Below are 14,460 nucleotides of genomic sequence, written 5' to 3'. Positions count from 1 at the left end.
GAAAACAGGCTGTCAAGAGAACATGGTCTCTGGCCACCATCAAAGCTGACATCAGCCAAAGCATAGAAAAACTCAAAGCAATGCAAGATTGGAAGATTTGGAGACTTGACCCTTAGAATTGTCAAGAGTCAGACATGACTGAACAGCGACAACCCTATTGCTGCCTGATGTTGATAAGTTTTTCTTTCTTCATTCTACATACTTATTTCATATGCCTTTAGAATAGCTGTTAGAAAATAATTTTACAAAGTATGTACTGCACTATATTAAAATGAGTGTTAATAAAAGTTAAAATTTATGAGCTACCTTGAAAATTATTTAGTTGACTTAACAGCCGTTATTTTGTTATTCAGATGATTTGTATTTTGCCTGTAGGGAGGAAATGCTCAGCTAAACTCGACTATTGCTGAAATATTTTCTACAAGACTACCTCCTCTTGAACTGAGAAACGGTTCGCACAAAACCGCCTTGAGCGAAGCCTACACCAAGCTGCAAGAGCCACGCTTTTCAAGGCGCTTCTAAGAAAACGCAGCAAGTTGGAGATCTGCACAGTCATGGAGAAAACCAACTGCAAGCGCCGCGCTTTATTGCCTCCAAGGAGACAGACTGCAGCAAGGCGACGGCTCTATTCCCCCCCGTCCCCCCTCCTCAACCGTCAGTACAGATTTCAAACATCAACGGCTGCACGAAGCGCCGCCTCTTCTAACCCAGGTGTCCTCTAACAAACGTCAGTTAGATAGACATAGTAACGTGGTCATGCGTGTACTGCAGCGTAAGACCTTTCCACAGCCATTCCAGTGTAACAAGTCGAAGGGGATCTTGTTTTCCGTGCTTCCGCCTAGTAAGACGGCAGGAAAGAAGGAAGGCCCCTCATTCGCCGCCTTTCCGAAGGCGGCTCGCCACAGCCAGTAAAATGGCTTGCGCACGCGCGCCCAAGCGAACACCCGCTAAGCCGCCGCGTTCCATCGCTTTGTAAATACAGTCCTGCTTAACGCCAGTGATGCATTTTGGGATTTGTAGTCCGTTCTCTTGCTCCTTTAATGGAAGGCGAGTCGGGGAAAAACTACTTTTCCCGAAAAGACCCGGAAGGTGAGGAAAGGCGGAGGAGAAAAAAAAACAGCACTGGGGCAGGTTGTTGCTATTGCAATTTGGAAACAACCGAAAAGTCTACAGCAGGTTGAAAAGAGTGCGGGAAAGGAGCAAACGGAGCTGACCTGTCCGTAGCTTTACTTAAGGGAAGGAGACGGAATTTCAATTACTTCGGGGAGGCGAGATTCTGGAGGCGCGGCGGCTTCGGGGAAAGGCTGGGCTTTGCTTTTTACAGAGGCAGAGGAGGCGGGAGAGTGGCGTTTCTCGCTCTCCCCTCGGTGTCAGCCTTGGGAGCAAGAGGAGCGGGCATTTTGCACTACTCTCGTCTTCAGGACTCGGGGCGTGTCAGACTTTTGTCTTTCCCCCATCGCAGGGAAGCCCTTGCCCCTTGGCATTGCGAGAGGCCGAGTGGCCTTCCTCCGATCATCCCTTCCTGACAAAAGGAGACGGAGGCGGTGTCTGGAAGAAGGTGGAGTGGGGAGCGGGGGGAGCTGCAGTAGCAGGAACGCCGCCCAGTTGAGTTACTTTACTTCGGGGAAGGCTTAGTCCGCCGGCTTAAGCAGGCGGGCAATGAACGGCTTTGGCCCCGAGGAAGTGACCCGCGGCGGGGGAGAAGCCGCCGCCGTCCCGGCCGTTGTAGCTAACGCCACCGCCGCGGTGGAAGTCCTGCCGACCCCGCCACCCCTTCCGCAGCCGACGGCCGGGCTGGGAGCGACTTCGTCGGCTGCTGCCGCGACAGCCGCGGGCTCAGCCGGTCCCCTTGGGACTGCAGGACCTGGTGCTGGGCAGTTATGCTGCTTACGGGAGGAGGGCGAGCGGTGTAACCGAGCTGCGGGCAACGCTAGCTTCAGCAAGCGGATCCAGAAGAGCATCTCGCAGAAGAAGGTGAAGATCGAGCTGGACAAAAGTGTAAGTGTCTTCAATCTGGCGGGAGCTCCTGGCTTGGGATTAGCCCTTGACCCTTTTTAAAAGCCGCCATCGCCAGCCCCATATTATCCTCAGCAGCGGTGGTTGCAAAAGGAAGGAAGACAAAAGCCAACCGACTCCGGAGAATGAATGGGACAAGTGCTTTTCCAGATAAGCCAAAGGTTCTGTGGTCTGGTTGTCTTCGGTTCGAGTTCCTTTCATTTTAGCACGGTTTGGCTGGCTTTCTCTCTGGAAAAACAGCTTTAGTGAAGGAGGGAAATTTGCCCTTTCCTTACGGCCCGCTCCAGCTTTTTGTGGCGACCTATGTTTTTTGTCTACGTTAGGAGTCTGTATTAAATAGTTATTTGCATGGAGAAGGCTTTAGCCCTGGAAAAGACCTGACGGTAGCGATTTATCTGATTTTTCGCTTCTTCCTTGCAGATTTTTTGAAGGGTTAGCTGTTACAGAGCTTTTTGTTTGGTTTTGTTGGCTCCTTTCTGTTGAGTTGGCTGTGGGCTGACGCTGCAAAAGCCGAGCAGCCTCGGCTACTGGCCTTTGTGAGTGGTTGGAAGTAGCTTCTCTTGTTGCTCTTTTTATGCTTTTGTCTGTCTCCGTCTCATTCTTTTTTCCCTTGAACGTGGTGGCGGAATTTACCATAAAGTCGTGTGAACGGCCTCTAGGCAAGAAATTGCAAATATCGTTTATCGCTGTTCGTGTACCGACCGTCGGTGTGCCTGTGGGTTTCCATGAAGCACTGAATTTGTTTCCCCCTGGAGAGGAGGACAGTACTTCACTGCTCCGCCTCGTGCTGCAGCGTTGCACGTCCCATTTTGCCACTCTGTCGTCTTCCTCTTGGCAGCCATCAAGCTCTTAGAAAACCTTTCTAGTTAAAATACAAAATGCCCCCAAATACATTCGTGGCTTCTGCACACATTGCAAAACAAAAGAATGAGGGGAAAAAAAATCCCTTTAGTGCGAGACATTCCTCAACTCGAGGCACGTAATCCGGACAGTAAACGTCTGTCAGGTTCTACCTCCCTAATATAGAAGCGTTTCACCGGAAAGAACAAGTCTGGGATATGTCTCGTTAGCTGCATTAAAGTAGTGTTGTTAAATGTTGGCAGCGCATGAAGAGTCACATTTTTGGAGGGGAAAGAGGGTGTGTGTGTGTGTGATCTTACTGCTTGCCAAGCATGCTACTGATCCTAAACCAAAACAAAGATAATAAACTCTTCCAGTGGGATCCTTGGCGGATTAATAGCACCACTGGAACATTTATTTTTATTAGAATTCGGTGAGATACTCTGTCCTTAGCAAATGGATTTAGAATTGTTACTTCATTGTACACTGCTAGATACTTTCTTGACAGGAAGCATTATTAGGTTCTGTAAAGCAAATAAATATAGTTAGATGTGTAATGCTTTGATGTGTAGTACTTTGTGAGGGTTTTCATACCATATTGGAAGTGCAGTATGTAAATTAATGCATTTTTCATGTTTCTTTAGATTAATCAGCATACCCATATGCAAATTAACATTGTGTTGATCCACAATTAATAACACAACCTGGAAGAAATAAGTCCAGGTCCTAGAACATAAATTAATGTAATTAATACCTAGTGGATAATGTAGATTTGTTTATTAGATTTTTCTTCTTTCTGATAAAATGCTTATATATCTATGGGTAATGTATAGAGTGTCTTATTGTGGAGCTTGTTGTATGGTTTGTAATTCCTGATGTCAACTGTCAACTCCAGCATAGTCTGTCTATTGTCATTCTGGTCTCTATCCACTGCATCCACCAAAAAGGAGGGAAAAGAAAATTGAGGAACGTGGGAGATGAATCATATTCTATCTGTACATATGATCCTGAAGTGTATATGAAAGGAGGCAAACTGGAATTGTCTGATGACTGTAGATAACAAAAGCAAAAACCAACTTATTATCTTTTCTATGGTAGGAAGGAAATCAAACATTAAAGGACACTGTCTATTTTATAAGCTGATAATATCCGTAATATCAGCACACATCAGTAGAAAGGTGGGAGCTTCCTTAGACGAGCAAAACTTAAAAGAGTCAAGGTCTTGTGAGGTCAACCCATGTTATCAGATTCTATATTCCTGACATAAAATCATGTTATCATTTAAGTCCTATAAATCCTTTCTCCTTTATTTTATTTCAGAGAATATATAACCTGTAACCTTGTGGGCTTTGAGGCTTTTCAATATTCTTTTAGTAAATATCCTATTGGTCCTTATAGTTGTGAATGCCAATAAAATATACTTTGTTGCATCTAAAGTCTTTAGTTCTTTACTGAAGTGGGTATTTTTTCCTGAAACAACTTATTTATGTGGTAGAAATAATTCTAATATTGTGTATGCATCATTAAATGACCCGTTCATTTTTTCTTAAAGTACCACTTTACAGCTTTCTTTGTTACTTAATTTTCAATCCAAAGTATCTATTTTGCATAGAATACAGTCAGAAATTTTACTTTTGCAATTTAATATTTTAAAACATATTAGAAGGAAAGTAAAAGTGCCGAGCTGTTTGAACATTTCTTTTTTTATATATAATTGTTGTGTTCTTGTCTATACATTTTATATATATATGAACACATTTTTATATACATTTTTTTACAGTTTACTTAGCTAGTAGGATTATGTTAGGATTAAAACATTTACTAAGTCATGATGTACAGTACTGCAGTAACTAAAGTACCAACTTTAATCTTACATCAGCTAGTGAAATCAGATGGGTTAGTGATTAATATGATTACTTTGCTTACTATATATTAATAAAATCATTTGCATGTGAACTATGACTACAGAAAATGTTACAGAGATGCATGTTAAACTATCTCTTTAAACTTACAGGCAAGACATCTTTATATTTGTGATTTCCACAAAAACTTAATTCAGAGTGTCAGAAACAGAAGAAAGAGAAAAGGCAGTGATGATGATGGTGATTCACCAGTGCAAGACATCGATACTCCAGAGGTAGGTTTATACTTTTTCCTTAGAATTATCCTCTTCATAATTCATATGTGATACAAAAGTAGTACTTTATTCAAGAACTCGGTGGCTTAAATATTTGCTGCATCTCATTTAGTGCTAAGTGTTATTTATGTTTTATTAGATTTATATTCATCCCAATTTTTGCCCAATTGTGATTTCAGACAGTCTATATCAGGGGTGTCAAATTCAATTTCACTGAGGGTCACATCAGGGTTGTGTTTGATCTCAGGGGGCCTGGGGTGTATGGCTGGGTGAGTGCGGCCGATTAGGTGGGCATGGCCAGCTTGACGCCACTCCCCAAACTGCTGGCTTGTTTCCTCTTCTCATTGAGTAGACCGGGCCAAAGCCACACTGGCCTAATTGGGTAGACTGGGCCGGAGCTACATTGGCCTGATCTTTCCTCTTTGCACCTGGTAGACCAAGCTGAAACTTCGCTGCCCTGAACTTTTTTTTCCTGCATTGGGTAGACCAGGCTAAAGTGACACTGGTAGACCAGGATGGCTCCGCAGGCTGGATCCAACTACATCGCAGGCCGGATCCAGCTCATGGGCCTTGAGTTTGACACCCCTGGTTTATATCAACTCCAAATATTAGGCTTACTTCTAAGAATGAACGATTTTAGCTAAAAAAAATATAAATGACAGTAAAAATGAATTATGACTTTGAAATGTATAGAGCTATATTTCAATAACATCTGGAATGTCATTTATTCATCTTAGTTTATATCATAAATAAAGAATGGTTGTTAAAAGAGTTTTGTATTTTAGGTTTTGGTCAGCATAGATGTTTTGCTGTACTTTAAGCTCATTACTAGGATGAGATAGTTAACTTTACCACATGAAATTCATTATTTTGTAGCCTATTCTAATAGAAGTGTTGTGGATTTGTGGCACTACCCCCCAGTGCCTCTAACTTGAGATATTTTAAAACAGTCTCTGGAGACTGAAGCTAGGTCCCTTTATTGGTGTAAAATGTGTGTCATCCTTAACCAGAGCTCTTGTTGCACCATCCTGTTACACATTACAGAATGAAGACAATATTGTTCAAAATTTCACACAATATTTGCAAGATAAAATAGGCTGACAATAACTGTCAAATTAAAGAACCACGTTTCTTCCTTTCCAGGTTGATCTGTTTCAGCTACAAGTAAATACACTAAGAAGATACAAAAGGCACTTCAAATTACAGACCAGACCTGGACTTAATAAAGCACAACTTGTTGAAGTAAGTGGAACTTTATTTTTTCTTTGGAGTACAAAAAATTAAATGTGCTGTAATACAGGGGTCACCAACCTTTTGGACCTCAGGGACCACCAAACTCATAATTTTAAATCCCAGGGCCACGAACTGGCTCTGTGGGCATGGCCTAATTTGTGGGTGTGGCTTGGTGGTCATGTGACTGGCTGGGCATAGCTTGTATGTAAATATTATAAATATTTATATAAATATTGAATTTTTTATAAAAAAGAGCAACTTTTACCCAAAAGCAGGCAGGCAGATTGAGTTGCTCACAGAATCACAGATTCATTCAGAGATCTATCTATCTGCCATTGGCTAGCTCAGTCTGTCACATAAATTTCACTTGCAAACAAACTCCAAATTTGCTAGCAAGCAAACTCCCAAAATTAACTCACAACACATCATGTATGTAAATATTGATTTTTTTATATATAAAAAAGAGCAACTTTTGCCCAAATTCAGGCAAAGCAGGCAGGCAGATTGAGTTGCTCACAGAATCATTCAGTGATCTATCTATCTGCCATCGGCTAGCTCAGTCTCTCAAATTTGCCTGCCGTGAGTCTACACTGAATAATACAATCGTCAGTCCTAAGGGAGGTTCAGCTGTGCTTAAAAGCAGAGTCGAAAATCTAAAGACTAGCTAGAAAGCAAGAAATCCAACTATTTCCTGCTTCCTAGCTAATCTAAATCTCCCGGCATAGCAGAACAGATGATGGTTGGATAAAGGAAAAATAGCATTTTAGCAGGCAAGTTTGCCCAGTAAGGAGTGAGTGAGCAGAGAGGGTTTCCTCATGGGCCATGTGGGCTGTGCAGCCTGGTGTTTCTGCGCAGCCTGGATTAATTGCTTTGGGGAAGGGTGCTCTGGGGGTGAGATTTCTCTGCGACCCACCAAAATTTTCTCAATTGTAAAAACAATGGAAAAGCAAATGTAGGCTTGGATATTATCAGAAAAAAGATTTGGAAAAAAAAGCTGCAGGTATTGGTCACCTACATTTGGAGAGTATTGAATTGCATATCCATTCTCAGATGTTTTAAAACTGAATTAAGAAGAAATGAAACAGAATTGGTCCAGCTTGCTTATATTATGTGTACATTGCCGATTTGTTTGAGTTTTTAAAATATGTTTATGCTTTTATCCACCTAGAAGATCATAAGGGAGAATGGGTAGCTATGTAAATTGAAAATATGTATGTATGTATGTATGTATGTTTTCTGATGTTCTCGCGGGTATTTGTATGTGGATCTTTTGTTATTCGGATTTTCTCCCGCGTAAAATTGGAAGTATCTAGGCAACGTTTCGATGAAGTCTCATTCATCATCTTCAGGCTTGTATCTTTGGCTCTGTGCTTCTCAGAGTAAGAAACAGAGCTGAAGACACAAGCCTGAAGATGATGAATGAGACTTCATTGAAACGTTGCCTAGATACTTCCAATTTTATGCGGAAGAAAACCCGAATAACAAAAGATCCATGTGTGTGTGTGTGTGTGTGTGTGTGTATTCTAGAAATAGATTATAATATAGAATAGGTTATATCACCAAATTTAACCAGGGATATTACGAAGGAAACTATTTCTACTTAATATTGTTGTTGTTATTATTGTTAGCATAAGGTGTTGTTATATTAGCCAGGAGACCACAATGCTATTGCAGAGTAGTAGTTTGGCTGCCAAGGTACCAGCTCTGTTGTAGGAAATACTCAGAAACTTTCCATGGCACCCCACTAGAGGGCAAACTGGCTTCATACCAGAAAGAAGGACAAGTTGTTGTAGTATCATCCAAGGCCCTCTCCTTTCCAGAGCTGCCTTGCCAATTGGCGCAACAATTGGGAAGGTTCAGAGGTTAGGAATCTGACTGCCTGCATGGAGCATCAGCTCATTCCCCCACTCCTATTTTATCTATTTGCATAAAACATGCTTTCAAACTGTTCGGGGGACAGAAGTTGAGGCGACTGACAGGAGCCAACATGCATCATCCCAGCATGCAGTGCTAGGACTCAAACCATTGGAGATCATCTCCAATGTCATTAAGCTACTGCGCCTCTTAAAGGAAGCTGATAAATTGTAGTATTCAAGTGCACAGATATAACATGAAACAGTACTTCTGATTTTCATCAAGAATAGAAGTTCACAACTCCCTGTCCATGGACCAGCACCGGTCCATGCATGCCAGAAACTGGTCTGTGCAAACAAGCGAAGCCCCATTTGCAGGAGGATGCAGGCAACACATGAAACCGCACACCCACCAGTCCGCAGAAAAACCTCTCTCAGCAGAACCTGATGCCCAAAAGGTTGGGGGCTACGGATCAAGAACATTTGATTGAATCAAGCTTACTTTTTGTGTTTCTTGAGGTTATTTTGAAATTTTGTGTTTACCAAAAACTTGTCCTATATGTCTAAATTGAAAATTTGGTCACCTTATCAAGGTGATGATGCATAATTGTCTCCATATGGACCCTTGTTATTTCAGAATATGTTTTTTATAATTAGTGTAAAAGAATAGTACATAATAAAGGCATGATACAAAAAATTATTAGATCCTTAGCTATATTAAACTAAGAAAAGTTTTAACAAACTAAAAAAAAGGCATTTATGAGTAGTTGGATTCTCAAATGTTCTAAAATATGAATGTCCGTATTTGATAATTTATTAAACTTATTTTTACATTACTTTGATAGGTTAGTCTTTAGTATATTGCACCATATCATTTAAGATACATGATTAATGGGCATATTAGTTTTTTATTATTCCTTAATCAAAGCATAATAATTATGTTATTATTTTAATGTACTTTTCAAGATGGCTGGTATCTTAATGCTTCCATTCTTGCAGGAACTCCTTAAAATTTTAATAAATTGTTATTACTTGACTTACTTCTGAGGTCCAATATTTCTTTTCAATATATAGACAAATACTTTTTTTCCCCCTCTCCAGATAATTGGATGTCATTTTCGGACTATTCCAGTGAATGAAAAAGATACCTTAACCTATTTCATCTATTCAGTGAAGAATGACAAGAACAAATCTGACCTAAAAATGGATAGCAGTGTTCACTAAATAAACAACTTAAGACTTACAGACCTAAAGACTGGTTTGGATGTGCTGAGCTTTTTTTGTATTAGTATTCAGAGTATCCTGATGTTATTTTTCTTGGGAAAATACTATTCTCATAAATTAGGTTTCCATGATGAAAGTATTTTAAATAAATACTGTTGATGTCCTTATGCCTATATCTGAATAATATATGACATTTGTGTAAGCTTTAATATTAAAGCTCCATTTCATTTATTAAAATCAGAATTATATCCAAAGAATATTTTAAGGCCTTTATGCATCAGAGCTCTTATATTTTCTCAGGAATATTTTTTAAAATCCTTAATATCTTCCTAAGCAGAATTTAAAGATTATGTAAGACCACTGTCAACTATAAAACGTGTATACAAAATGTCTTTTTCCTGACAGCCATACACTTTATCCTTCTTGAGATTTGTCGTTTGACTAAATTAATACCTCTTTGTGTAAGTCTGGGAAACGGTGGTTTGCAAACTGTTTTATGTTAAGTAGTTTTGTATGATGTCAATTCATTGATCATTGTAGCTGCATTGCAGCTGCAGAGGATTATCACCTTGGAAAGGAAGAACTTTGAACCACACACTAGCACTACTTTTGTTTTTCAAAACACACTTCATCCATTTGAATGTTGCTCATGCTTTTTAAATGCATACAGATTTTATAATGAAAGTGGTTGAGCAAGGATAAGTATATTTAGCTATAACATGCCTTGATGTCTTTGCATGATTTTGAATATTTGATTTGAGATCTGAGTGACCTCATATTCTTGTTTGCGCCATTTGTCCTTTATGTTGCATGGTAAAAGTAATGAGAAAGACAGTGCTTGTTTTTCATCTTACATTTCTTTTATTGTCGGTATAGTCTGTATGCATTTAAAACAAATGTAGGCTTGTTTGAAAACTCCAAGCATGATTTTCCCTCTGTGCCATACCTACTCTAAATCATGATTTAGATGACATTAAGGAACTAACTTTTCTTTTTCTTTTTCTTTTAAATAAGCTCATTATTAGGGTATGCAGCTCTCTGGACAGGAAGCAAAAAAAGATGTTTTTGGGATGCGTGATAATGCACTCTGAACCTGTGAGCCTGCATAAGATACTGCATTTGTTTTCTGGGCTTGCCCAGTATCCCAATATTCAGAAAAAGAATCAGATTTAACTAAAGAGGAACTGGCTACGATAATCATGGCGTTATATCTCAAAGACAGACATATTTTCCTGAAATCATGTGGCTGCTGTGCAGCTTCTTTGAGGAAATACCAAGAAGCGTAATCATGCTTGGTATTTCTTCAATCATGCCAGCACCTTTACTTTTCACATAAAGTGTTGGAAGTCTCTACTTACCTATTATATTACAGTCTATAATAACAAACCATTTGATTTTGTGGTCAGAAACTAAACTATAATTTTACTGGGAATGTCTTGAATTGCTGTCCTAACTGCTACAATTTGTATAACTGATTTATTTTCTTCAGTAGAAGACAAGCAATATAGTCCTTGATGTTTGACCACAATTGAGCCCAAAATTTCTGTTGCTAAGAAAAAAATAGATAATCAGAAATAAACAAGTGATTGCCGCAACAGTTTGCCAATTTACTTCTACATTGCAGGGCAATATATTTCAGGAAAGTTCATCAGATCCGTGACGAGATTTGTGGTTTGGGAAATAATTGCTTTACTTTACTTTATTTTTATGACATGCATGTTGTAATACCGCCCAATACATACAATGTGATTCTGGACTGAAAACAAAGAAACAAAAGCAAAATACATTATTTAAAAAACATCCAGTACATAAATTATGTTATATGGCAAAGAAATAAAACAAAGTCCACTTGACCGAAATGTTGGTAAAGGAGTCAAGGTACAGAGGTACAGCTTGATAGACCATGGCCCAATGTGAAAAATACTTTGTTCACCCAATGGTGCCCTACCAGATCTTCCTGCTAAGTTTAAACTTCTATTCCTCATAATCTCATCTACTGTGTTTTTCTGAAAATAAACCCTAGCCTGATTTTTCAGCATGAGTCTTAATATAAGCCCATTCATTGTATGTTTTAGCCTCCAGTCCCCTAATCATCCTGGTTGCTCTTCTCTGTACTTTTTCTAGAGTCTCAACATCTTTTTTATAATGTGATGAACAAAACTGGATGCAGTACTCTAGGTGTGGTCTTACGAAGGCTTTATAGAGTGCTATTAGTACTTCCCTTGATCTTGATTGTATCCCTCTGTTAATACAATTTAGGATTGCATTCGCTTTTTTGGCGGTGGCTGCACACCGCTGGCTCATATTTAGCTGGTTGTCCACTAAGATCCCTCTGCTATTGACCCTGGTTTCACCCAGTCTATACGTATACTTTTGGTTTTTCTTGCCAAAGTGTAGGACTTTACTTTTCTCTACATTAAATTTCATTTTGTTAGATATGGCCCAGTGGTCTAGTCTGTCAAGATCCATCTGGACCTTGAGACTATCTTCTAGGGTGTTAGTTATTCCTGCCAGCTTCGTATCATCTGCAAATTTGGTAAGTTCCCCTTCTATTCCCTCATCTAAGTTGTTAATGAAGATATTGAATAGTACTGGACCTAAGACGGAACCGTATGGCACCAAACTGCTTACTTCCCTCCATGTAGATTTAGACCCATTAAGGACTACTCGTTGAGTATGGTTTGCCAGCCAGTTGTGAGTCCATCTAGTGGTAGTGCTATCTATTCCACATTTTTCTAGCTTACTAAGAAGTAGGTTGTGGTCTACTTTGTCAAATGCCTTGCTGAAATCTAAATATGTCCACAGTATTTTGCTGGTCTATTAATTTATCACTGTGTTGAAGAATGAAATAAGATTGGTTTGGCATGATCTATTTTTAACAAACCCGTGCTGACTGCTAGTTATTACTTGTTTCTAGATGTTGGCAGATCTGTTTTATTATTATCTTTTCCAGTATCTTCCCGGGTATTGATGTTAAGCTGGTCTGTAGTTTCCTGGGTCTGTTTTTTTCTCTCCTTTTTTGAAGATGGGAATCACATCAGCTCTTTTCCAGTCCTCTGGTAGTTCCCTGGTGCTCCTGGATTTTTGAAAGATATGGTGCAGTAGTTCTGAGTTGACCTCTGCCAACTCCTTTAAAACTCTGGGATGTAATCCATCAGGCCCCGGTGATTTGTTTTCATTAAGATCACACAGGTGTTCTCTTACTTTTTGTTTGCGCTACCGGTCTCCAGAACTGGTCAGAACCTGCCGAATACCACCTCTGGTTGGATTGTTATAGTATTCAATATATGCAATAATTTGACTGCTACTGAAATTTTCATTAGTTTCTGTTGCAATTAGCTTTACATGGTGAATAAATTAAGGTATGGCAGATCTTGTTCTTAACCTGTCCACTTCTTCCTAAAAGTATTAAATATAATAATGCTAAAGTGTTTCAAAAAAACAATACTCCAAGCTGCATTATACTTAAATGAATTATAAAGTTCATTTAATTATAGTTAGAAATGTTAATATAATGCTTTGATTCATGTTTTATAAATATTTTATCCCTTTATATTCCAAGCAGTTATTGAAATGTTATCATTTCAGAATAGAAACTTAATGCTTGTAAGCAGTTCAGGTTTAATCAACTACCACCATGATTAGTAAAAATTCAGATTAGACAATCCAGAATAATATATTTTGCAAAGAGGTCTGTGACTGGAACAAGGTACTTGCAACTGCAGATTGTGATGTGCTCAGAAAAGAAAAATGGCTCCAAAATAAGAGATATTCATAGATGTCCAATAGAAGCAGTGATAAGGTCATGGCAATATTCATCGATGTCCAATAGAATCACAATCTGCATTTGCAAGTACCTTGTTCCAGTCACATACCTCTCTGCCATGACTCCCTCATTAACATCCATCATTATGTATGTTAATGATAAAAATTATGTGATTGTGTGATTTGCATCATTGAGTTATAAAAATGTAATTTGCATGATTAGTGATACCACTTGTGAGGACCCATGTATTTTTCCTAACCACTGCTTTTAACGTTTCTTGGAAAACCAACAGTTCATCTTTTCAGTAAGCACCTTATTGATTTATTGGTTCATAATAATTTAATTAGAAACATACAAGCAAAAAAACATAAAGTGCTGAATTTGGCAACCCAGTCAAAACTCAAATTCAAAAATCATTCTCCAAATGTCTAGTTAAATAATAGTCTTTGTAAATCAATAGGGAGACTGCCAGGAGTACCTTTGGGGGTTAAGTATACATTCCCAAACTCAGTGAGTGTTGCCCTCATGTCCTTTCCTCATTTAGTTTTCTTGCAGGCACTGGACCCTAAGTGGTGTTTTTCCTATACTCCTAGATGGGCTGGATAGATTGAAGTGGGTTTCAAGGGGAAATCCTGGAACCAAGCCAGATAGGACTTTATGTTCAAAAGCTGCCCTACTAGTAACAAAACAGTCAATTTGAATAGGAATATTACCTACTAACATCTTGGCTGCTACATTTTGTCCCAAAGATAGCTGAAGATCTTTTCCAGAGTCAGGCTGATACAGAGAACATTACAGTATACTCATCTAATTACATAGTGATAAGTTCATGGGTTGCTACACTGGCGACATCTGTGGCCTTTCAGACCTTAGAGAGCTACAATTCTCATGGAACCTCAGCATGGCCAAAGGTAAGAAGGGATGATGAAGTACCTGAAAAGCAACAGGTTCCCCATTCCTGATGTATGTCCCAAGTGTGCTTTTTCAGGAGGCAACTTCTCTTCCCTTCCCTTCCTTTCTGGAGAGAGCACACAGCCCTGGAGGGCAGCTGTGCTAATTGTACAGGTATCTTGTGTGATTTTGTCAAGGTATCTGATTAATTTTATCTGAGTATGAAGGTATCTGAATAATTTTGCCAAGGAACCTAATTAATTAATTGTATCAGATACCAATATAATTAGCATGTCTTCTAATTGTACAGGTATCTGATTTGATTTTGCAAAGATTACCTGGTTTCATGTTTATTTAAATTATTGACCAGCCCAGCCAAATCCCACATCACAATTTTCAATCTCCATGCGGAAGTTCAGCTATTTGATTGGTCAATTTTTAAAAATTATTTTACAAATTTATACACTCATCCATTTCACAAAGCAAATTACTTTGGATGA

The 14,460-nt window shown here is 39.1% G+C and overlaps 1 protein-coding gene across 1 annotated transcript; it reads left to right on the top strand.

Moving 5' to 3' along the window:
• Positions 1 to 695: 695 nt before the first annotated feature.
• Positions 696 to 10,898, top strand: SAP30 (Sin3A associated protein 30). Its single transcript, XM_026699688.2, has 4 exons — positions 696 to 1,998; positions 4,871 to 4,993; positions 6,137 to 6,235; positions 9,181 to 10,898. The coding sequence occupies exons 1-4, from the start codon at positions 1,660 to 1,662 to the stop codon at positions 9,301 to 9,303; spliced, it is 684 nt and encodes a 227-aa protein (XP_026555473.1). The 5' UTR covers positions 696 to 1,659; the 3' UTR covers positions 9,304 to 10,898.
• The last annotated feature ends 3,562 nt before the right edge of the window (positions 10,899 to 14,460 follow it).

Source organism: Pseudonaja textilis, chromosome 6, assembly GCF_049901715.1.
Source record: "Pseudonaja textilis isolate UNSWEBS1 chromosome 6, rPseTex1.2, whole genome shotgun sequence".
NCBI classification, from domain to species: domain Eukaryota; kingdom Metazoa; phylum Chordata; class Lepidosauria; order Squamata; family Elapidae; genus Pseudonaja; species Pseudonaja textilis.
Note: the sequence above shows the minus strand (reverse complement) of the source record. Positions and strands in the feature narration are given on the sequence as shown.